The 23,946-nt window shown below is 40.8% G+C and overlaps 2 protein-coding genes across 4 annotated transcripts in view; one reads left to right on the forward strand and one right to left on the reverse strand.

Annotated features, from left to right (window-relative positions):
• Positions 1 to 832: 832 nt before the first annotated feature.
• Positions 833 to 17,382, forward strand: UBE2L3 (ubiquitin conjugating enzyme E2 L3). The gene is made up of 4 exons (XM_082774078.1): positions 833 to 899; positions 9,157 to 9,252; positions 12,987 to 13,173; positions 16,563 to 17,382. Exons 1-4 carry the CDS (start codon positions 873 to 875, stop codon positions 16,715 to 16,717), a joined length of 465 nt encoding a protein of 154 aa, XP_082630204.1. The 5' UTR covers positions 833 to 872; the 3' UTR covers positions 16,718 to 17,382.
• YDJC (YdjC chitooligosaccharide deacetylase homolog) overlaps positions 4,022 to 23,946 on the reverse strand; it is a 31,712-nt gene continuing 11,787 nt past the window's right edge. For 2 of the 3 annotated variants that reach the window (XM_082774075.1, XM_082774076.1), the window contains exon 6: positions 17,282 to 21,995. In XM_082774075.1, the coding sequence (XP_082630201.1) occupies positions 21,665 to 21,995 (331 nt within the window). In that variant the 3' untranslated portion in view covers positions 17,282 to 21,664. Of the gene's footprint in view, positions 4,579 to 17,281; positions 21,996 to 23,946 lie in introns of those variants that run through there. The other variant, XM_082774077.1, reaches the window with a different exon arrangement.

Below are 23,946 nucleotides of genomic sequence, written 5' to 3' on the forward strand. Positions count from 1 at the left end.
CCACGTTGTGTGCACCTGCCTGACACACCTGGAATTTCTCCAGCTGGCCAGCACACTTGCTTGCTTTACATCTGTCCGCTACTTCAGCCAGATCGTCTGCCCCTTTCATTTAGCTTCCTCTGACTCCATTTTCCTTGAGTAAAATGGATGTGGTAATCTTTGAATGTATCACATTCATTAGAGTTATGATCTCATTTTACATTATGATCTTCAAAGATGTTTACAAACTATTTTACAACACCCATATGAAGTGGGGAATACTAAGTTGGTTCCTGTATAGCTTATTTCATTAACAAACATTAAGTGGGTTTTGGAGCAACAAGCACTATATAAATGCAAAATATTTGTTACCAAATAGTTGTTCAGGGAATAATGAGCTTGTTGTTCATTACGATCAACTTTTGTTGCATTTTTGAGTTCTGGAAGCCTCCTCTAATAACTACACCTAATTTTTTGTCTGAGTCTGTAAAGCTGATTTTAAAACTTGGGAGATTTTTTGGGTGATAAAAGTGGCGTTATTGTAGAACAAGTGTCAGATCAGCTGAGGCCACTGGCTGCCGTGAGGGAGAGTGAAGGGGAAACAAGCTCCCAGCCAGGGGCAGGACAGATCCTGGAGCATCTCCTGAGCGCACTGGGGCGAGGGAGAACCCCTCGGGGAGCAACTGAGGTGCCCGGACCCGGAGCTGACAGCGCTAAGGCTGCCCCTCAGGGGCTGCCCCCCGCGGCCTGGCGCTGCCGCTCCTGCCCCGCGCCCAGCCCCGCCCCGCCCCGCCCCGCCCCGCCCCTCCCCGCCCGCCGCCCCAGGAAGCTCCGTCCCGCAGCGCCCTGCCCGCCGCCGCCATGCATTGTGGGGCGGCAGCAGCAGAGCCAAGATGGCGGCCAGCAGGAGGCTGATGAAGGTAACAGCAGCGCCGCGCCGCCGCGGGCCGGGGGGCGCCCGCCCGCCGCCGCCCCCTGCCCCTCAGCGCCCCTCCGGCGGCCGGGGGGCCCCTTCCCAGCCCGGCGGGGCTCCCACCCTGCTCGTCGCCGCTCGCCGGGCCGGGGCGGCCGGGCGGGGAGCAGCCGGCACCTAGGCCGCGGCCGTCAGGGGCCGCCCCGGCTCCCCCGCCCCCCCTCCGCCGCCCGCCGGGCTCTGAGGCGCCGCCGAGGGCCCCGCCGAGAGCCCGGGGCTGGGCGGGGGCGCTGGGCGGGGGCCGGCCGGGTCCCCTCCCGCGGGGGGCTCCCGCGGTGACTAAGCAAAGAGGAAGGGCCGGGGGGGGAGGAAGCGCCGCTGCCGGGACGCCGCGGGGAGAGGCCGAGCCCCGGGGCGCTGCCAGGGGTCGGGGCAGCGCCGGGAGGGAAGGGGAAGGACGGGAGGGGAAGGGAAGGGAAGGGGGCGAGGGGAGGAGAGGAGAGGAGAGGAGAGGCGCCCCGGCCTCCCTGCCCTGCCCCAGCCCTGCCCCGGGCAGCGAGCGGGGCTCCGGGGCCGGGAGGGCTCTGCCCGGGGGGTGCCGTGCTCGGGGGCTGCCGGGGAGGGCTCCGGGCGCCGGCGGCCGGGTGAGGCCGGGGCTTATCGGTGAAGTCTGGACCCGGGTTCAGCACTTTGCTCAGCCCCGCCGGGCGCGGTGATGTTTGCGTCCCCAGCCGGCGGCTCGCGCCCGAGTGCGGTGCTGTTTGCAGCTCGGCTTCGACAAAGGCAGGTTTTAAACGTCGGTTTTAAACCGACGTTTCGTCTGAGGGGCTTGTTTTATCATCGTCTTGTATGAGGGCTGAGATACTTCTTAAAAACAAAAAGATACTCATTGTCCCCAAAAGGTGCAAGCTTCTTCTGTGTGTTGTATGTAATTGCCAATTCATGTCACAAGCTGTTTGCAGTGGAATTTGCCTAGGACACGCGTACTTAGTGGCATAAAATCTGGTCATCTGTAAAATGCCGTGGCAGTACCCTACAGTATCTGCATGCCTGGAACATAAATCAATGAACTTTACAGGTTAGTGCTGTGAAACGTAGGGGAAGGACCCTCAGACCGTCAGGCAGTGCTTTAACCTGATTAGAAACCACCTCCCTGTGGAGTGCAACGTAACCGTGCACTAGGATTTGGCATATATATGGGTGATTCTTTTAAACTTAGCCTTTTAATACAGGACTTAGAAGCATCTGCAAGGATGCAGACCCCCGGTAGGGCTGGGATATGTAGATATTTGAAATTGTATTTCCTTAAGTGTGCAAATGCTTAATTAACCGTTGAAGTTCGGTCACTTTTGAAGAAAACAATAGCTTAGTATTGCTTCCATAAGAGTAGTTTTAACATTTTAATTGTGCTATGTAGACATCACAAATTAAATAGTAAATACATTATGTGCAGAGTCATTCATATATATTGAATCAATAGGAGTAAGCCTTTAATTGTCCTTAAGGATCCCGGTGAGATGACATTCATTTATTTCATTTTTGATAGCACTTGTTCTTGCCACAGCTTTAGAATCATCAATATGCCTGTTCCTTTGTACTCAGATAAGGTTCTTTGTTTCAGATAAACTGAACTGTTGTTAACTATCTTTTTGCAAAGCAGTTTCTATGCTAGTTCTGAAAAATCTGTTAATTGTTCAAAAGAGCATTGCTACTTTCTTGTTAGAGGGGAAAAAGTGTAATTATTTAAAAATAAAAAATAGCACAGGACATAAAAATCCAGGAGGTGAGTAAATTGTCCTTAATATTTACAGTGCCTCTTGCTTTTCAGCCCCCGTTCAGTTTCACTATGCTTCTTAACCATCAGGTAATACTTCAGTTTTCCACTGAAAGCATACCGTAAAAATGACTTTTGATAATGTGATGTTCTTTTCTAGAAAAACAGTGTGGCAATTGCTCTTCAGAGGGAGTGGTTTAGGAAGGAAGGAGGCATTGGTAACTTCCCTCTTACATTTTTACTTTCATTTTTATTGCCTTATATTTATGGACTGTGCGTTGTGTGCTTTTCTATGCGAGTTCAACAGCTGTGAGATGCTTTATTGTGTCAGTGCTGTTAAATAGGCAGCTACCTTTCTGCTTTTTGCAGGGTCCAACATGCTTTGAGTCTTCATTCATCTCGGTAGGAACAAACCAGAGCTCTTGTGCAGATGATGTAATGCGGATCTCTGCAGCATGGTGTTTTGCAGGTCCGATCTCATCTGTATCAACCTGATACCATTGTTTAAGTTCTAAAGTGGAAATTCATAGATCAGCAAATGACTTTTTAAAGTCTTTCACTGTTAAAGTTTTGCAATATTGAAGGGTATGTGGTGTTTATTTCTCAGGGCCATAGAATGATGAGAGATGGTAACTAAAGGAAATAGTTTTTCAGCACATCACTCCATTTCCTAAAATAATTTAGGATAAGCATTAACTGTCTTTCTTTGGGCTAAATATCAAGTTTGTCTTTGGTAGCTGAGAATAAACTTTGAACCTTTTATAGGTCACATAAAATAAAGTAATTCCCATTTCCATAAGTTCTTGCCAGCATTTTGAAGTACTGTAATTTTTTCTGGATGCGTGTCATGCAGCATAGTTACTCACATTAATCACAGTGGCACAAAGACTGGATGTAGTAAGTTTGTAATAACATGCTACCTGCACACAGAAAACTGGCAACAGGAGCCTTGTTGCCACCTTGCAGGTGGAAGTGGATGTCCTTTTCTGATGGTGGAATCTTCAACTCACAAGCCTCCTTGTGAAAGAAGTACTAAAAAAAAATCAAGTCCTAAAAAAGTCAAGTTATAACATGCATAAGATTGTCTTGTTATATCAGGCTTTGTGTGCACAAGTTACATTTCATGGGCCAGAGACCTTATTTATGGCTTCCTGTAGCTTTATGCCATTGACTTTATACCATTGACTAGTCTAACTCAAGTGTTCTCTACTGTTTTTTCAAGTCTTTCCAGGAGCACACCTAGGTTAGTAAAAATGTGAAATATTCATAGCTAATGAATCACGTTCCACCAACATTTGAGGTGGAGTTTTGATCTATGAGCCACCATTACACCTCTTCAAAGAGCCACAGCTGTCAGATATCAGCTCCTCATGAAATGTGAGAGGTGGGAATAAGGCAGTCTTCAACAAGGGTTTGTTGTTTTGGATCATCTCTCGAGGGGGGGGAAAAAAAAAAACGGCAAATACAGAGTAATTAGATTTAGTAAAGCAGCATAGCTTTCTCTTTCAAGGGAGCTGCTTTGCTTCAAGACCCTTTCTCGTAAAAATCAAATTGTCTCCAAACACTTCTGATGGGGAACACAGATCTCCAGGAGACGTGCCAGAGATTTCACTCGAGTGCTTTTCACAGTTGCCACCCACTGATGTAAAACAAGCCGCTTTCCATTGGAGATCTGGAGCTAAATGATATGTGGAGAGGTAGTGGGTAGTTGCAAAGGGAAGGCTATTTCAGGGCTGGATAGTCATAGTACTTGGGGTTTGAGTAGCGTGTGGTACCGACATGGGCCTTCAACTGGTATTTTTCAGCAACATCTGAGGAGGCTGGCTGGTCCCGGGCTTGGAGCTGCTTCTTTGTGTTCATCTGCAATATGAGCAAGCCAAGGTTTCTGTAGGATCCATGCTTTTGTTCCTGGCTTTTAGATATCAAAAGTATTTTTAGCGTTAAGAACTGAAAATAGATTTAAATAATAAGTAACAGGTATTTTCTTCTTGCTGTTCTCACTCTGCTGCCATGATTGCATAGGCAAACATTTATGCAACTATTGAACTTCATGATAAAACAGAAAAACAAAGCCACACCCATGTACCTGCTGTAGATGGCCTGCAATCTGCAGTATGCTGTGGTCTTGTAAACAGTATAACCATTCCAAATAAAGGTGTTTTGACCAACTTCGCTATTGAAAAACTACTCTACGTGGATCCAGACATTGGTCCTCAGTAACAAGGGAAGTCTGGCTTTGAGCAGCTATGGTTGTCCCTATGGAAAAGTGAGAATACTGATTTACTTTCCTATTTGGAAACTGAAGAGTGGCAAAAGGATTTATAATCAACATCTTAAGAAAACATTTCTGAATAAAGATCAGATGGAAAATATTCTGCTAAAAAGTAGAATTAATAAATAAAAAGCATGGTGTGTATACAGGCTGTAATGTCACAGTGGAAACTTAATAATAGCTCCTATAAGAGCTAGAATCTGTTTTGTTTTGTTTTCTGTTATACTTGGTTTTAATGTGTGTTTTTGTTTTTTGACCTTTCTCAGCAGTATACAAGATTCAGAGAGTAAAATTGGCCAGCGCCTTATCGGTGCTTTGGAGCCTTGTTTAACTTTGTCACACTTCTCTTAGAGATTCTATTTATGACCAGGTAAACAGAAATTGTAAACACAAGACAAATGAGGTTTGGAGTTGTTTCAGTAAACTCATTTTTCTCTGTGAATTTAATAGCATTTTGGGCTTGATGCAGAACTTGGTGAAGTCAGGATAAGCCCTTACCCCCTACCCCCATATCTTGGATTAAACTCTTACTGGTGTTAAGTCTTCGCTGTGTTTTCATACTAGGTTTGTTTCTTTTTAGACAAGACCCCAAACTTCAGAGATGCACAGGCAAAGCAGTTGCAGGCCTGTGTTCAGAACCATTTTTTCCTAGTCCTGGATGGAATTTAGAGGAACTGGGAATTCTAAAAATTATTAGAACGAGAATATATGGATTTAGGTGTATACTTAATATTTGAACCTTCTTTTTAAGAGTTGAGTATGTTTTAAGCAGATGCCACTTAATTTTCTTCTTCATTTCAAACATTTTATTTTCAATAGCACGTAATCATTTGTGCTGTTCAAAGCTAAAATTAAAATTTTAACAATTTATTGATTGATTATATACGAGAAGGGTAGTGCATACTTGTAGGACTGCCTTCAGACCAGTTATTGCCTCTAAAACAACATTTTCCCCTTTTCACGCACTGTGTGTAACACTTTCTCTGAACATCTCCAAACTACAAACATCCTGTCCCAAGGGAGCCCCCTGAAATAAGAAGACGTTTCTGTTTTATAAACGGGCAAACCAGTGCAGGCAGGCCACGTGCAAGGTTGATAACAGAGTAATGAAAGATGACTTAAATTCTTACTGCAGTGTTCTAACCTCTAGTTACACTCCTTCTGTGCGCCTTTAATTATGTTACTTGACAAAATTAAGGGGTAGAGAATGGGAATAGGAATTAATCCATTCACTGTCTGCCTAAACTCCTAAGGGTTATTTTAAAGTAAATATTTGAACTATATCCTTTAACATCATCAAGTAATTTTTGTCTCTTTGGACTTACTCAAGCTCATGCTAAATACAGTATGAACTTTTAATCTGTGCTGTTTGATGGTATTTAGTAGCTCATTCACTCCTAACTGTATGTGTATGCTTTAGTTGTGTCTGCCTCTGTAATTCGGAGGTAATTTAGATCTTTATTAGGGGTTTTGTCAGTTGCCAGGAAAAAAAAAAAAAAACACAAACACCCCCTGTGCCCTTTTAATCCCAAGTACTGAATCTCTATCACTCCTGATGAATTACACACAAAAAAGAACCTAAAAATATGAATTGCAAATATAGTATTACACTGTAAATACACTTCTAGGATAAATTAGAACTCGTCTTAAGCAAATAATTCATGCAAGTCATATCTGTGTGAGGAGAGGAATTGCTGAGTTTATACTCCTCTGCTTCCTTTTTCAGTTATTAGTTACTACCTCAAGACCCAAGGCAGCAGCAGAAGCACAGAATGTAGTCCCAATGCACTGCAGTAATTTACCACTTCTTTGATTATGAAAGGGAACTCCTGCATAGGCTTAGCAAGTCATTTTAAAAGAGGAAGGTGCCCTGAACACAGTTTCTGCTTGCTCTTTGCCCTTGTGTCTTCCAGGCTATTTAATTCCCTCTCCCGTGTGGTGGACTTGAGGGAAAACAGGGAATAATTTTTGCATATTTGATTTTTTCTTCCTTTCATGCGACTTTTCCAAACCTGTGATGATAATTTGCACATGGAAGCTGCACCCTCACTGGGATGTTTTGGGGATTTCTGTAGGTTTCCATATACGTGTAACATTTTAAATATATTGACTAGAAAATATCCAAACCCGTTTTTCTTCCCGTGATTTAGAGGCAAACTACTTGTGTTGCCTGTTTATTCATGCTTGAATGCCTTATGGTTAATCTGGCTTGTTTTGGTCCTGGTGTTTGGTGCGTTACATCTGGTGTAGAAGGGGGTTTATCCCTATTACACCCTGTGGAGGGGTTGTTTGCAGGCCTTCACAGTTCTGTAAGTGTAGACAGCAAGCGGCTTAGAGCAGTGTTGTGAGTTAGTTCCTTTCCTGAACCAGCCAGGATGAGCAGTGTTGGTCAGGTCATTCCTGAGCTGATGCTTTGTGCAGTGAGCATTCAAAGCCAGCTGTAAAGCAGCGTGCAGATTTGCAGTTTCAGAGGTCAAAAATGATCTCTCATACCTGTGATAATAAAGGTTATTTTCATCTGGGTACTTTGGCTTGCTCTGGATCCCTCTAAATGTGCTTCATGGAATTATTTTTTTTCCGTATGTTTTCCTGCATTAAGGAAATAAGATAATCCTCTTATCCTTTAAAAAAAAGCAAAATAACAACAACAAAAATGTCTGTGATATTGCACAAATCTAACAGCAGTGGAATTTGGGGATTAATCCAGAGATCCAGACTAAGCAGCTGGTTTTAGTGTCATGAAGATTGTGTTGGGCATCAGTTCAATATCCGAGACACCAAGGTTAAACTGTTGTGTTCTGAGTGTGCTCCTGCTTTCAGTGGGTGGAAGTGGAAATGTTCATCTTCTAGTGTGTAGCTGTCATGATTTTTTTTATTTTCTTTGTGCATTTGGAAATCTTGTTCCCCCTTTGTGTTTGTGTTTTATCATGTTGCTAAGTTTATGGAAGAGATCACTGCAAGTATTAAATCTCCGCCAGGCAGATGCAGAAAAGGTTGTTCTATGATGAAATACTAATATTTTAGCCAAAAAAAAAAAAAGAAACCCATTTACTGTGAAACCTGACTTTTTTTTTTTTTCCGGCATATAGTGTTTTTGGAGTTTATAGTTGGAGTTCCTATCATAACATACAGCTTAGTTTCACGAATGTGGTTGCACTCAGCAAAGAATTGTGTGCTGGCAGAGTGCACAGAAGCAACATTTTTCCTAATGTGTGTGGCCATACAGGCATGTGCTTCAGTCTTGAAATCATCGGGAAGATTTTACGTTTCACTGGGGATGACTTGAATTTGAATTCACTTAAATTCTCATTAAAGGTCAAGCTCTTTAATTCAACAGCAAAGGCCTATCACTACCGGGTTTAAAAATAATAATTAAAAAAAAAAAAAAAAAAGTGGAGCCTTGAGGTGTTTTTTTCTGGTCTTAAAGCTTCAAGATGAAATACTCTGGAAAACAGTTGCTACAGTAGGGCTTATAGGTGACTTTAAATATGAAAATAGCTAAAAATATTTGTTTTGGTGATAGATCACTAACCAATCGAAAATAATTTGACAGGTGATTGATGGGTGCAGAAAGATGCTTTGTTCAAGAGTGATGTAGTTATAAAGAGTGGCATCTTAATAAATGCTGCTAACTCAGAGGTATGAACCAAAGATGAAGAAGCATCTTCTTGAGTTATTGATCTAAATAAGTCTACCTTGGGTTGGATACTGGATTTGCATCAGTTTAAGTTGATCTAGCAGGAATCTGTTAGTTTTTGGTTGAAATAATGGGTCTGTCTAGCGACTTAAGTGTTTAAAGCTGTTATGAAGTAATTCTTCCGAATCAATAGTTCTCATTCAGAAAAGAACTCAGTTGCACTTGATTTTTGTTCTTTGCTGTTATCAAAGGCACTGATTTGCATTTGAGATGTAAAAACAGTTAAAAATATACTTTTTCTTATACTGCTACTTCATTGTATGTATAGTGGTGTTATTAACAAAGCATTTTTTGTATCTGTGACCTACCAAAAAACAACTATTTTTAAATACCCTGTCTCAGAAAATTTTACTTCCCACAGGGGCAAAATTTTCTGTTTTATGTGGGTTGCCACCACTGAAATCTCAATATTCTTTAGTATTAAAGAACCCACATTGACCTGCAAGCATTCTGAAATGTTGATATGAGCATCTTGTCTGATGTTACTATTAACTTTCGCTTACACTCTGCTTGTTTTCCAGGAGCTTGAAGAAATCCGCAAATGTGGAATGAAAAACTTCCGTAATATCCAGGTTGATGAAGCTAATTTATTGACCTGGCAAGGGCTTATTGTTCCTGTGAGTATAGATGGTTCCTTATTCTAATGAGCTTTAAAATAAAGCAACGATCATTTGTATCACAAATGCACAGGTTAGCACTGCTGTTAGTGACTGTTAGTGCTGTTAGTTTTGCACCCTCACAAGACTATTTCTTACTGCTGTAAGAACTGGCTTTTGGAGTTCTGGTTTTCTGGGCATTTAATGTAGCCCTAGACTTAATTCTTGGTTCTCTTTAGACTTCTCTGATCTTAGGCAAATACTGTGACCTTCCTGTCTCATTTTACTTGAATGTCTTGTGTGGTTTTATTCTATCCATGTCTGATTACGTTAGTCGGTGTTTCTCATAACTCCTGTGAAGAAAAATCCATACGTAATTGAAAGAGATTCTAGACCTCTCTGATCGATACCTGGCTGGATGCTGCGCAGCTGTAGGCCTGGTCCAACAGACAGCTGCAACTGGCAAGGGCTGGGGCTCAGTGATGGCACTGGGTTACTACGGAAAGGTTTTGTAAAAGAGAGGCAGGTTCATTTTGTGGTTTGTTACGTTAATCTGAAAGTACAAAATCTACATCATAGGATAAAGTCTGAATTGTGAATACTTCGTTTACTTCTCAATAGCTTTTGGTGTGTGTTTCGGTTTTCAGTTGTTTTTCGTTTTTTTTTGGTTGGTTGGATTGTTTTGTTTGTAACTGACTGTATTTCTAGAACAAAATTTAGTATTGGAAAAAGTTTGATGCAAGGAAAAGGTTTGGATTCCCAGAACTGAACTCTTTAAATTGAAGTCATGTGGATTTTCACCTCCTTTATTTTCCACAGCCATGGCTCACGCTTACTTAGTTACATGAGCTACTCGAATGTCTGCAGCAATAGAAGCTGTGCCAGTAGAGCATCAGTTCTGCTTTTCCTTTAGTACTACCTAAAAGGTCTCCTGACCAGCGTAAATCTTTTTAAAACACTTTGAAACAGTCTGGCAGTGCCTGTGCTGTGTTAGCTGAAGGGCATTCCCGAACTTGGATCATGCAGTCTCTGCTGAGATAATTGCGAGGCTTTTGAACTTGAGGTACTGTAAAACAGATTTAGTTTACTCTTTACATGCATTTCTGCAAATAATTCTAGTGGTTGAGGTTATTCTCGCAAATAAAGAATGCAGGATTTGACACTAGGATTTGGCATAACTGAGGAATGGTGTGCTTTGTAAGCCACTCTGCTATTTGTGGTTCATGTATAACAGGATAGTGTTCTGATAATACGCTAATGTGGCTAATAAGGCAAAACACCAGAAAGTTTATTCCTGTTAATATTTGCAGTACATGGTGTACTATTTCTATTTCTAATACTTTCTGCTCACCAGGGTATGAGCATGAACTTTGTTTTCTTTGCAGAGATTCACATTGCAAGTGTTCGAGCATCATTGCAATGAGCCACACTTTATGCTTGCCTTTTGCTTTATACTGTGCCCTGTTGCAAGGGCACATAAATAAATTCATTACTGGTATAGTTAAGAGGGAATTTTGTCACGAAATCTACGTTTATTATAGTAATTAATAATTATGTGTTGTAAGTGTTGAAAGAGTAGTATGGATGACTATTCAGAGGAAATACTAAAAACAATGCTTTCTATGAAGCATAATTTTTTAGCTATTGCATTCTTGGGGTTGGTGGCTTAAAAATGTCAAATACAAACTGGTTGCAAGTATAGGTGGTTTGTTTTGTTTCTTTTCCTGAGTTGTTGCTTTTGAAGTTTTACTTGCTGTTTCCATTTTTGTGCATGGTAAGGGTTTAATGACATACTACTCATATTTTAGTAGGACTAACTGGTTACTGATTATTAAACTCTAACTAGGCATTATTTTGGTCAATTTCTTAATGAAAGTGTTAAAAGATATGAAGGTTAGTATGTTAGTTCTGCATGTTCATGCAGAATTACTGTGAAAAATACTGCTCTAAAAACCTTTATATATCATATTTTGCTCTTTGGAACAACTGTTAGTTTTCCAGAGTGTTCAACTGAGACAGCTTGTCAATGTGTTTTCCTGTTCTAAATCCTAGAATAGGGCACCTTATGTACCCTATGTTGGGAAGGTACACTGTTGGTTTCAAACATCAGTACAAAACTTCAGGCTCCTTGCCCTTTTAAGAGGGACTGTTGGTGTACCATGAATTTCATTTTACTCTGTCCATAGCAAGCAGTTTTGATAAACTTTTGCAGAGCAAAATACTCCAGGTGAATGTAAGTCAACTGCTTGATCTGTGTTTCACTATAATTCTGATTCTCTCCCTTGTCAGTATCAGAATAAATGTAACAAACTATTGGAAATCAGTTGCTGGAATAGTTTGTGTTTTGTCCATTGAAAAGATGAGCAACCCTTTTACATACATTTTTAGTTAAATTTATTGGTGAGTTATAGTGAAGAACTGTTCTGACTGAAAGAGATCCAAGCAGAAAATGGATGTTTCTAAGCCAGGTCAGTTCCTGTATCAGTTCATTGAACATCTTCACAAATTCTAGCATGTGGTGGAGGTAAGAACAAGTGAACAGGGTGGGGGGAAAGGGCATTAAATACTGAAATGGTCGCTATGACCAGAAAGTTACCTGTTAAATTTACCAGGTTTTTATGATTGCTTTGATAAAGTGATTTTAAGGCACTTTACTTACCTCTGGCCTTGACTCAAAAGGTTGTGCTTTATTTCTTAGAAATGCACAGCCAGCCTTCCCCACGTGGATGAAACTAAAATAAAACTTCAAAATGCTCCTTACCCCCAAATATTGGTAAAGCTTTTTTTAACTCGTGGGTGAGTTTGATTGAAAGAAATTATCTGATGGGTCTTGAAGGATCTGCGTGATTATACTTAACACAACCTGGAAACATTCAGTCTTCAACTGTTTTTCTTCAAGTATCTGGAAAGGCTTCATGACAGTTCTAGTTTTCATTGCAGAATGGCATTTTTATCAGCTTGAAATGTAGCAATAACTTATTTTTCTTCTGCCTTTCTTCTTCAGTTAGTATTTGAAACAATATCAATAGTCTAACAGGTTTTCTAAATGAGGTTCTAGGCATTGTTTTTTTCTGTTACAGCAGGAAGATCTGCTTTGCCTCCTTCACAGTTCTTTCATCGTACTCCTTCAAACATGATCTGATAACAGTGGGTGCTAAAACTGCATACGAATTCAGAATGTTCTCATCAGCAGACGCAGTGAATATCTATCTTTAGTACAAATGAATGCTCAGCAGATTTTTATGTAGTCAGCACAAAAAGGTTCTCAGAATGTATAGGGAAATCTGACAAATCAAACTGCCTTGCTGTTCGAACCACCATGTTGTGAGACACACAAAATAACTAGGTTTAGAGAAACCAATTTCCTTGCCAGATTTCCTGTTAGTGTCTCAGAAAGGGTTTACAATGCTTTTTTTTTTTGAAATACAAAGGTGTGGGAATAAAAGTACTTACTAGATAGATCTCTGATCATGGAGTTAATGGTATTGGGTGCTTTCCTACCAGTAGAAATGTCAGCCTGCTTCAGAACAGTGATAATTCTCCTTTTCCAGGGTGAATACAAAGATAGAGGTTGTATTGCTTCTTTCTTACCAAATTGGTTCTGATGTTCTGACACATGGACGTGTCAGTGTGTTTGGGGAAAAAAAGTGCTTTAAAACGAGGTCATTTGATAGATTGAAGCCTGGAGCTTGCTTTTTCTTAAATTTTGTTTGTTAGAATATGCTACATTCTTGATTTTTGTTACCTTGTTGCAGGACAATCCTCCATATGACAAAGGAGCCTTCAGAATCGAAATCAACTTTCCAGCAGAATATCCATTCAAACCTCCTAAGATTACATTTAAAACGAAGATCTATCACCCTAACATCGATGAAAAGGGTCAGGTTTGTCTGCCAGTAATTAGTGCTGAAAACTGGAAGCCAGCAACCAAAACTGACCAAGGTAGGAGTCCATGGGGGAAAAAAACAGATATTAAGAGACTTTGCACTGTGTGTTTGAAGCTAGTAGCGTTTCACCTTGTCAGGCAGTGACTGCTTTCCTGATGTATCTGTTTCCATAAGCTCTGCATCATGAATCACATGATGTGAGCACAGTGTGCAACTCTTTTGGAATCTCATTTTGTTATTAGAACATAAGGTAATGACACTGACTTGTGGCATTTCCACCTCCAGGAAACCACGAAACTTAATGACTGATGAGTTTATTAAGGTGGTAGCTCATGGTATTTTTTTTTTTTTTAAAGTCATTTCTCTTGGTAGTCAGGAGAGAATGGTGAGGGTATTACTTCGTGTTTCATTTTAAACAGTGACTTTATAATCCAGATGTGTCGTTTGCCTTGTTTGGTTAAGCAAAAACTAAATTATAACACAACTCTTAGCTCTTAAAAGATCACTGCTATGAGGTTTAGTGTGTAGAATGTCTTTGGATAAGAATTTAAATATTTTAAGGTAAAAGTTTCATTGGGTCCTTGGCCAGACTGAGAGTATGATATGAATAGGCTTTGTCTGTTGTTGTTCCTGTTGGGGTGAGAATTTCACTTTTTTTTCTGGCAGGGAACGAGAAATTTGATATTAAGTGATTACTACTGTACACTTTAAAAAAAAAAAAAAAAAAAAAAGGCAAGCATTCTTGCAATAACTGCTTGTTTTTAACAAGTTGAATGCAAATCTGTAGCAGTTTAATCCAGTGCAAGAACTTCAATGGCACTGATATGTCTTGGTCTGTAGGAAAAGGTATTTCCATCTTCCAGACTCTTTAGGATTATTTTCATGTGAACCTTGTTCCTGATAGTAAACAATGCTCTAGTTAAGATTTTTTCTGTATATTTTTCTATGCTAATAAAACTACTTAGTTTGCACCATCTTACCCCAATGACAAAATAAATATATATCTGTGTGTGTGTGTGTATACACACACACACACACACACACACATATATATATACACACATATAAATGTATTTTGGAAAAGAATGAGCAGTTGAATGTTGGGGGGAAGTGGGGACAGAAGCAAAAAGAACCTGTTAAGTAGATAGTGAAAATCTTGCAATTTGTTCTGGATTTTTCTTACATTATGTAGGACAAAGATCCTTTGGAGAAATGAAGTTGAAGCAATGTGTAGAAGGTTTCTGTGAACAACTTAGTAGTTGTCTTAACTAGAGAAAGCTAATTAAGTTGAAGAAAAGGAATGACTTACTGGCTCCACCTGGCTAGAAGTGTGAGTTGGTGTCAGCTGGAACTATTGAGGAAATCATTTGTGTGTGGAAAATAGAGTTTCCTGAAGAAGTAGTAAAATCCTCTTTTTCTGAGAAAAGCAATACAAAGTACCTTACAATTAGAATTTGGAACAGATCTTGGGTACCAAAATATTTCAAATTTCTCATTCTGCGGTTTTATGGTCTTTTGTGCATCTTTTTTCCTCTTTAAAAAGTCGTTTTAGTGTCAATGTCTGATGTTAATTCATCCTTATATGAGCCTGCAACAATATCATTACAGCCCTGCTTAAGTGTCTGTCCCCTCTTCTGTAGGACTGTTCTGCACAGAAAAATAAACTTCAGGTTGTTTGCTGTGTAGGCCTTTTTCTGGAAATAAGGCAATGTTATTACTATGGGTATCAAAATAATTGGTTTTGATCAGTCAAGTGTCAGAGGATAGAGAAATGAGGTTTATCATAGATCATCAACTCATCTTTTGTATAGTGTTTACAGTTGAACTTTATTAATTTAGCTTAATACTAAGACTATGGTGACAGTATGGTATTAAAATGCTGTGGCTGTTGAGACAACTACTGGTTTTAGGAATTTAGGGAATTAGGAAAAATGCTATTTTTTCCTGGTTTGTGGGTTAACTTCCTATAAAGTGTTACTAGATTGTTACAGTGCTTTATGTTTTACTGAGTGAAAAGGGTTACGTACAGTATTGATCCTAGTCTCGTAAGTAAATACTAGCAATATGATGACATTTTTCAGAAGTACAGGACAGGCAAGTTGCTGTGAAGTAAGCTAGTACCAGTTCTGCGTTCCTTAGAAAGTTTGTTACAGTTTAAACTCTGATTTATGTTAAGAAAGGTTCCTGCTTGGCAATATACTGACAACCTTACTTCTTGGGAGTTTGTTTTGAGAGGTGTGTCCCTCCTTTGTGTCAGGTAAGGGTAGAAAAGAGTACGAGTGTGAGGAGATTTGTGCTCTGAAAGCAGCTGTTCTAGAATCTACCAGAGTGATAGGTACTGTAAGAACTGACATTGCCAAACCAGGGAGAATGCAGTTAAACTGGTAGGCAGCAGTTTCAGAACAAACAATAGCACCTGACTTTCCATACAACGTGTAGCTCTGTTGTGGAGCTCCCTGCCACTGGATGTTGTGGCTCTCAGAATTTGATGTGAGTTCAGAAGGAGGCTGGCTGTGGTGTGTAATGTATGCAGTTAACAGGTGTGGTACGCTTACTTTAAAATATCTTGGTACTGCTTTGTGTTGCTCTGGATAGCCCAAACTTACTTCAAGTGGAATGTTGTTGCTATTCTTGTACAGAGAAATGCGTTTTTCTGTGTCCTGTCTGTAGGCTTGCCCTGTTATGTACCTCCCTCTCAGTGGATGGGTATCAGATCTCAGGATTGTTGTAACCAATTTAGCTTTAAATGGTCATGAGAATGTATATGAGGAAAATGTAGCAATAAATGACATCGTAGTATGTGAGGTTCATTGTGTAAATGTGAAGTGCGATGTAGTTATTGTAAGAATGACTTCCTTTGACAGTGATGAGGAGTGCTGATGAAATAGTTGTCAACAGTAAGGTAAAAAGCATCTTACAGTTCTTACCCATTTGTTTTCCGCAGTATCTCTCTACTAGGAGATATATTTGGCAGTTCAGAATAATGACAAGACTTGTCTGGTGTTTGTAGGGGAGGTAAGAGTCATAGAAAGATATAAAGCTGAAGAAATGGTTTCCCGAAGCAGACCCAATTACAACTGAATCGTGTAACTCATTGTGACAGGTGTCAGGAAAAAATGCTTCACAATGGAGATCCCAGTGTTCACTTCATCCAGTCCATTTTAGATGAGCTTGTCTGTGAAACTTCGTTTCCTCCTTAGCTGTGTGAAAAGTATTTCACAGATAGGATGCTAATTACATGGGAAATAACTTGAAGTGCATTTTGATCTATGCTGAAGTAGTTGATCTTGCTTACAGATAGGATTTTTTGGTACCCGTTCACTGTATCAAACTCAGTCTTGGCATACTGCTAAAGTTATTTTCTTATTGGGGAATTTTGCTTACATTTTGATATTAAAAATGAACCATCTTAGTATCTGACAATATTTATACTTCTTTTGACAGTAATCCAGTCCCTCATAGCACTGGTGAATGATCCACAGCCCGAGCACCCCCTTCGGGCTGACCTAGCTGAAGAATACTCTAAGGACCGTAAAAAATTCTGTAAGAACGCTGAAGAGTTTACAAAGAAATATGGTGAAAAGCGACCAGTGGACTAAAATCTGACACAGTTGATGTCAGCAACGTATGATAGAAGATCGGAGCAGTGCATTTGAGACACCCCGTAAAGCAGGACTCTATGGAAAATTGACAAGTGCCACCTTTCGGTGTTAACTTGTGGCTGTTACTAACTTTCTACAGTTTTCTTAATCAAAAGTGGGCTAGGTAACCTGTAAAGAAAGGATTAAAAATTTAAGATGTTCTAGTTCTGCTTTCTTTGTTTAAAAATCACTGCTTCAATATACTTTAAAGTATGCTGTTTTCTTTTTCTTGTCAGAATTTATCAAAAATATCTTAGACTTATATTCTGCCCTTAAATTGAAAAGGTTGTGGCTGTCATTTCTTTTTTTTTTCCTTGCAGTTCCCACTATCCTGAGTTCACTTAATTCTTCATTGAATTTTCTCTCCTTCCCCAAACTGATGTCTTAGAAAAAAATATCCCAGTTCTGGCAGAAAATGATTGAGTGTTTGGCAGTTTTGTTTACTTTTCTCTTTGAACATTGCACTGTGCTTTTATGGGACTTGCTGCAAGTTCCCTTTAACTTCAGTTTGTAACATAATAAACAAAAAACAAACCCCACAAATACAATCAGAAATAATGTCCAGGTCTTATGTAAATCTGGCTGGTGTTACCACAAAATGTTTATTAAACGGGGAAACCCAAGTTTCTGTGTGCGTGATTGAATTAAAATATGGCTTATGTCCTGCTTTTGGAAAACTATGGAAAAAACTAATCTGTAGCAAACAAGTAGTGGAACGTGATTACAAACTCCTTTCACTTCTATTCTTTATGCCTATGCAGAGTAGCTAGGAAAACATGCACAGAACATTGCTACCAGTTCCAGAAACTGAGGACCAAGAGGTACCAAAGTAATAAACTGTTCTTGAGTCAAAAGTCAGTATTTTAGAAATAATTTTGATTTTAGAAATTATTTTGAATCCAAATACTAAATCTGTCAGCACTGCTAGTTATCTGAGTGTGTTTTCTCATCAGAATGCATATGGAACATCTGTGCTTTAGGGGTGGCACTCATGCTGCTTCCCTGCCCAGTTGCTGTACAGTTCTTACTTAAAATAGTATGAGAATAGGATTAAGCAATAAACTGTAATAGAGTACACTTCACTACTGCTGTTCCTATGTTTTAGAAATACACATTAGATGGTTTAATGACTACTTCAAGTATTGTTCTATCACCCTAACTTAATCAGGCAGAGCTCTTTTCCCTTTGCTCCAGGGCACGCCCATGCTGAAGGCTGCCCTTTCTGCTCAAAACTGAGCACCCTCTACTCCATGTATTGCTTTTCTTCTGCCTGCCTGTCCTAAATCTGAAGTGTGATCATAGCTCCACAGTCAAACTGCCATACAATCAAACTGCCTTCTCTTCCCCACCTGTGGAATTGGGGTATGTTAATGAGCAAACATGTTTCCAGAAATCCATAGGTATCTGGGAGTACATATCACGCTGATGTGCAGGAAGTTGAACTAGAAAATCCCTCACACCCAGATGGTTGTTTTTACTCCTAAATTCAGTTTTAATACAGCCTCTGCAACCTTTCAGAACTAGTGTGTCAAGCGGTAGGTCTCTTTTTTTGGTTTTTAATGTATTGTATATTTGCTATTTCTTCATTCACTCTTCTCATCCAGCCAGCTTTTATTTCAGACTTAGTGTAAACAATGACAGCCCAGTACCTCACCTCTGTTGAAAGTAAATTTTTTTATAAGTTAGGGAGCTAAGAAATTTTATGTTTAAGTGTTCTTAGACAGATTCTTTGGCAGGTAAATAAAGTTAAACCACATTCACCTTATTTACGGAAACTTGCATTTCCTAAGTGTTTTCAGGCTTGTGAGAGCACTGTCTATTACCAAATTTTCACATCTTTGTGTCTTCATTTGCAGAAAGTTGGTACTGATTTTGTTTCATTCATGCTCACTCGGATTCATAATAAAATAATGCCAAATTATCTGTCAAACTGAAGTGTGTGTAACTTCTGCATCAGATGAGTCACTGTACCTTTCGATCATGTCTGCTGGCATAGAAACTTTCCATTCTTTAAATTTGCTTTTTTATCATTATTATTTAAAACAATTCTGGCACTAGTTTGCTGCCATTGTTACTACTAAACAATATACTTTCTGGTTGTAAGCCTCTCAGGTTAAAGACTGCATTTCTTTGAATCAGTGTGACGTGGATGCCATTGAAAGGGAACTGGAAGGGCTGTGTAATTCAAGGAGCTGCAGCTGATTCATACAGGCCTCTAGCAGTGCTATACACCGGCTACTCGAATTCATCTGTAAAGATCATGTAGAAGACAGGTGTTGCTATCAGTTCTCGTTGTGTGTTCTTCATAGCTCAATTTCTAAACTATGAGGTGTGTAACATACTTAATGGCTTTTGTCTGTAGGTGGCCCTCGGAAAGAAAGATGAGACATCAAATACTGTACTGTATGGTTGAAGTGGGGGGGGCAGGGGAGAAGTCAAATCCTTTGTTAACTCAGGAAATCAAGCTCTTGTGCTCTTTGGTTCCCTAAGCCATGCTGAATTCTAAACATGCAGTTTAAAATCCAAAATAAAAACAACGTACTGGTGAAACTACACCCAGGAGCACTGGTATAGGCTTTCTGCAATTCCATACTGCTACCCTAATAAAAATTGCTCTCAAAGGTGGTGTGGCATGGTTTTGTTTTCAGACTTCTTTTTAAGTATCTTGATCCAGCGTCATTCATACGTAGTGGTCTGAATGCATTTTTAATTTGAACTCAGTGTTGTTTTTTAAAGCTTTCATAGAATTGCTGAGAAAACTTCACCCTGTGCATTTTATGCATTTGAAAGGTTTCTTATTTAGAAGTCCTTTAGTAGTTCTTTATTCATTTTTCAATTTAAAACTCATTTGAATTTAAAAGAAAATTTGTGTTTTGATGCTGTTCACTTAAATACGGTATTTATAGTATGTTTTTCTTAACGATACAGAGCCAACTCAGGTTAAGATTGCTGTCATCACGTTAATTTCTGTGTTGAGCTAGCAGAAAATGCACACAAGTCAACATGTTGTAACCCATTGATTGTGATCAGAGCAAATTGATCAATCAGGATATGGTGCAATTTAAAAGTTAAAAATAAGGTTAAAAATTACATGTCAAAATATGGTCCCATTACATTAAAAGCAGAGAACTATTATTAGCTAAGCTGCATGGGTGTGGGGCATATTCCTGTACGTAAGATACCATCAGTCACTAGGTGGCACTCACACGTCTAACTGCGCTCAGGATCTTCAGTCACCTTCCACAGGTTTACCATCTTTTTTTTTTTATATGTTGTATTGACAACAGAAACAAAAACTTTACCATCAAACACCAATGTGACAAGCTTCAGAAGTTGTCATTCCACATGCTAGCTACTACTGTAACCTGAAACTGCTTTGTATAGCACTTGCACGGTGTGGCAGATGTTTCTTTAAAAAAAAAAAAAAAAAAAAAAGTAAAATTAACTCTGTGATAGTAATCTAGGAAATAGCCTGAAAAAATATTCATAAAATGTCCCTGGCGATGTTTTTCTTTTTTGTATTTGTACAGAACAAAAACTCCCTCAGATGTCCAAAAGGAAGGAAAGGTGAACTGGTTCCCATTAATGGTACAAAAGGATGTTCTTTTGGCATTCTGCAGGTGATCACAGTTAGAGTGGATACTTGAGCGTTTTTTAGCTAAAAGTAAAAATGAAAGTCTCTTGAAGCATTACAATAGAAAAAGGCCTGAGTTTATTCTTCATTTAAAAGAATGATGGTCATATTGAAATTTTTAATATTTTAAAAACAGTTAAAAGTAATGCTAAGTAGAGTGCTTTTGTGCAGAAAATTAGTGTAAACAATATTTTTTCCCCACATGAAAGTTACGAGCAAGTGACAGGGCCACAGTTAAAAATGCAGTTAAACATGGGATTAACTAGGGCTTGTTGGAGTTCAAATGCTTTCATGATTGGAATAAAAATGAACAAAGGTACAAGAACTTTGTCCCCTTGAAAACTTGCTGCTAGCTGGTGGATGGCCATCCCGTGCATTTTTCATGGCAGGCAGCGGGCAGCGCAGTAACGGGTGCTGGTGAGCTCTTACATGCAGCAGCTACTGAAACAGCAGCTGGGTCAACAGTTGCTGTTCCTGTAAAGTCATCCCCCCCAAAAAAAAAAAAAAGTATGAAAGGGCTGTCACTGATGGTTACTCTCCTGTGATGGCTCAACGCTGAGGCAACAAAAATAGAAAGAGCTTTAAGTGGTGCTGGCCGGGGACATCCATGGAGCATGGCTGCGCTCACCGTCAGGCTAAAACCACGCTCCGACTGCTCTGACCGGGGAAATGCTCCGAAGCAGCGAGCCCTTGGCACCGTGGGCAGGCACGAGCAGCAGGTGAGGGTCCATGCAGCAAGACCATGCGTTAAAAAAATGAAATGTTGCAGGTTTCTAGTTCCCCTGTAGCCAGCCTGCAACAATGGGTTGTTCCAAAGCATTTGCTACCCAGCGTGTGGGTTTGGTTTTTGTTTTGGCAATAAGTCCAGAAATGAAAAATGTTGCTGAAACAGAAACGATCGTGCCTGTCAGGGTGCTAGCAGGCTCCTGGGTCTCCCAGCAAATGTCTTCGTGCCGTTTACCATCACATCAGCCAGAACTGACCTCTGGTAGTGTGAGCTGACCTTTGCTGCCACGCTGGTGCCACAGAATGGTGTGCGAGTGGGCTACACTGCAAAGAGCTGCAACATTCAAAGCAGCTGCTGTGACCTAAAAACTGGGCTTTGGGGTACTGTCACTGCTCACAGGGTGTTGCACCCTCCATGAAAGGCCTAACGCCATTCCCAGGCCATCCCCGGCTCCTGTCAGGGAGGTAGCACGAACACAGCAGCGGGCTGGCTTCTGCACACCCCCAAAATACAAACGTAGGTGTGTGTGTGTATGTTTGCTTCCTTAGAGATCTTTGAATGAACAGAGCTGGATGTTCCTGCTTTTGTAATGGCTCTGCAGCTCTGGCTTAATTAATGTCTGGAGTTCGTGCAGGCGCTCCCAGGACTGTGAGAAATCGTCTGGTCCTTCCCCACAGCCACCGATGGGCGGGATGCTCGGGTACCCTGGATGCACCATCAGTTCAATCGTTACGGTCCTGCTCCGTGGCATCGGGTGTGTGGGCGACGGCGCCTTGGATGTGAACTCCACAACGGCAGCGTCGATGGCACTGCAGATGGTGCTCACGGACATGTTCTTGCCCATGGTACTCAAACCTATGTAAATGTCTGGCCACCTGCAGCCAGAGGTGGGAACACAGATATTAATGCTAACAAGGCAATTAGACAGGAGTGTGTCACGTCCAGTGGCTTAGGAATCACAGTTTCTTTCCTGATCAAAATCAAGCCACTATTTAGCGCAGCAGTTCTGCAGTCTGGCAGAAAGGCACAGCAGAGCCCCGACACCAGCGGTTCTGTTATTACTCTGGTAACGCACACTGCATCGCAGCACTGGCCTTGTGTGGCATCTGAGAGCTTACAGGTGCACGTCATTGGCACAGAAGGGAAGAATGAAGCTAAACTGAGAAATGCCACTTGATTAAAATAACTATTTATAGGCCAATTAAAACCTGTATAATAACCACCTCCAGATAATAACCTTCAGCTATGTAGGGAAAAGAAGTGACTGAAATAAAATGGAAACAACCTTGGTTAACAAATCATTCTCCTAGTATATGTCAAAGAGCCACAAGAACTCAAAGGACAAGATGAAGCACCGGGCAAAATGTTGTTACTACTAAGGACCATACACAGCTAAGAGGACACCAGCTGAAGGCTGCTTCTTATGTAGCTTCAGCACAATTCTTTGTTCATGTCTGGCTGCAAACTGCAGTTCTAGCTTGGTGCATAAAAGCCCAGGAAGGATGTACAAGTGTATCTGAGGGCAGAATGAGCAGGCTTTTGGAAGAAACAAGCTAGATGCTCTACCCATGTGCTCAAGGATGAGCCCAGCTGAATGCCCTCATCAGATCTGAGTTTGCAGCACTTGGGGAAAGAAAAAAGTTAACATTTTTTTTTAACTGTAAACTGATCAAACTTGCTCAAAGGACAGCCTTGTTACGCAGTAAGCACAGTCTTGCCCTCTACAGTGTCATTAAGTGTACTCAGAGGGCTCGGTGTGGTACCTCCTTGCACAGATGCAGAAATTGAATTGCAGCTTGTTCTCCTGTGACTTCAGCTGACCACCTTCCCCACATTTTCCTGCGTTTTTTCACATTACTTGTTTCTTTGGTAGCAGTCCATTCCTCCTCACTCTCCCTGGCACCTGGAGAAAGAGGAGGAGCCTGGCCCACTGCAGTGTTTCTGGGCAGGAGGCAGCTGCAGATGCCCACTTATTGGGGCAGTGCCACAGCGGGTATAAAGATGCAGCTCCCATAGCAGCCCTTTCTCTGAGGACCAGCAGGGTGGGTGCTGCAACAGGGGCTTCTTGGAGGTCCTGTGATATAGCACAGAGAGCCCTGGAGCATGCAGGATTTCTGCTAAGCTCCCCTCCATTATTCCTGGTGCGAAGCTGCCCTAAAAGGTAGGTTAATCTCTCCTGATTTCCCACTCTGAGTTACCATGCCCTTCTCCTCAGAAATTGGCTGTTTTAGGAGAGTCTGTGTGCTCTGCCTGGGAAAAGCACAGTGAAATGCTGGTGCTCTGTTGGTGTTGAGAATAACTGATACCCTAAATAAATTGTGTAAAAGCCAAGAAAACAACTTCCTCAGCAGACTGAGAAAGTAATGAAATGTGCCACAAAGGACAGGTGACTGCAAGGATCTCAGCTAAAGAACTTTTCACCTGTAAAAGCTAGTTTAAGCTTGTAAAAGAAGTATGTTACTGGTGGAAGGGCTGAGCTTTTGAGGTGCGGGACTGAGGTGCAGGTGCTGCGTTTTGAGATACAGGACACTGAAAAGACTGCTTAAAGCAGTGATCACTTGCTGTGGCACTGCAAGCTCTCTGACCTTGTCTCCCCATAACTGCAGATACTTGTTTTTAATTAGTCTCTTTCCTGCTACTTAAAACCCTTTCTCCACTATTCCAAGGAAATGAGAAGTTATCTTTTGAAACCTTCCCCGTGATCTTACTTACAAAGTTTCGGTCTTGAAGTAGCACTTCAGTCTCCTACTGTCCCAGAGGCCAGACTAATCTACTTGATTGGAAAGGCTGAGAAGCAAACCCTGAAAAGAACAATCCCTTTCAGGT

Source organism: Aythya marila (assembly GCF_965140915.1).
Source record: "Aythya marila genome assembly, chromosome: 17".
NCBI lineage: Eukaryota > Metazoa > Chordata > Aves > Anseriformes > Anatidae > Aythya > Aythya marila.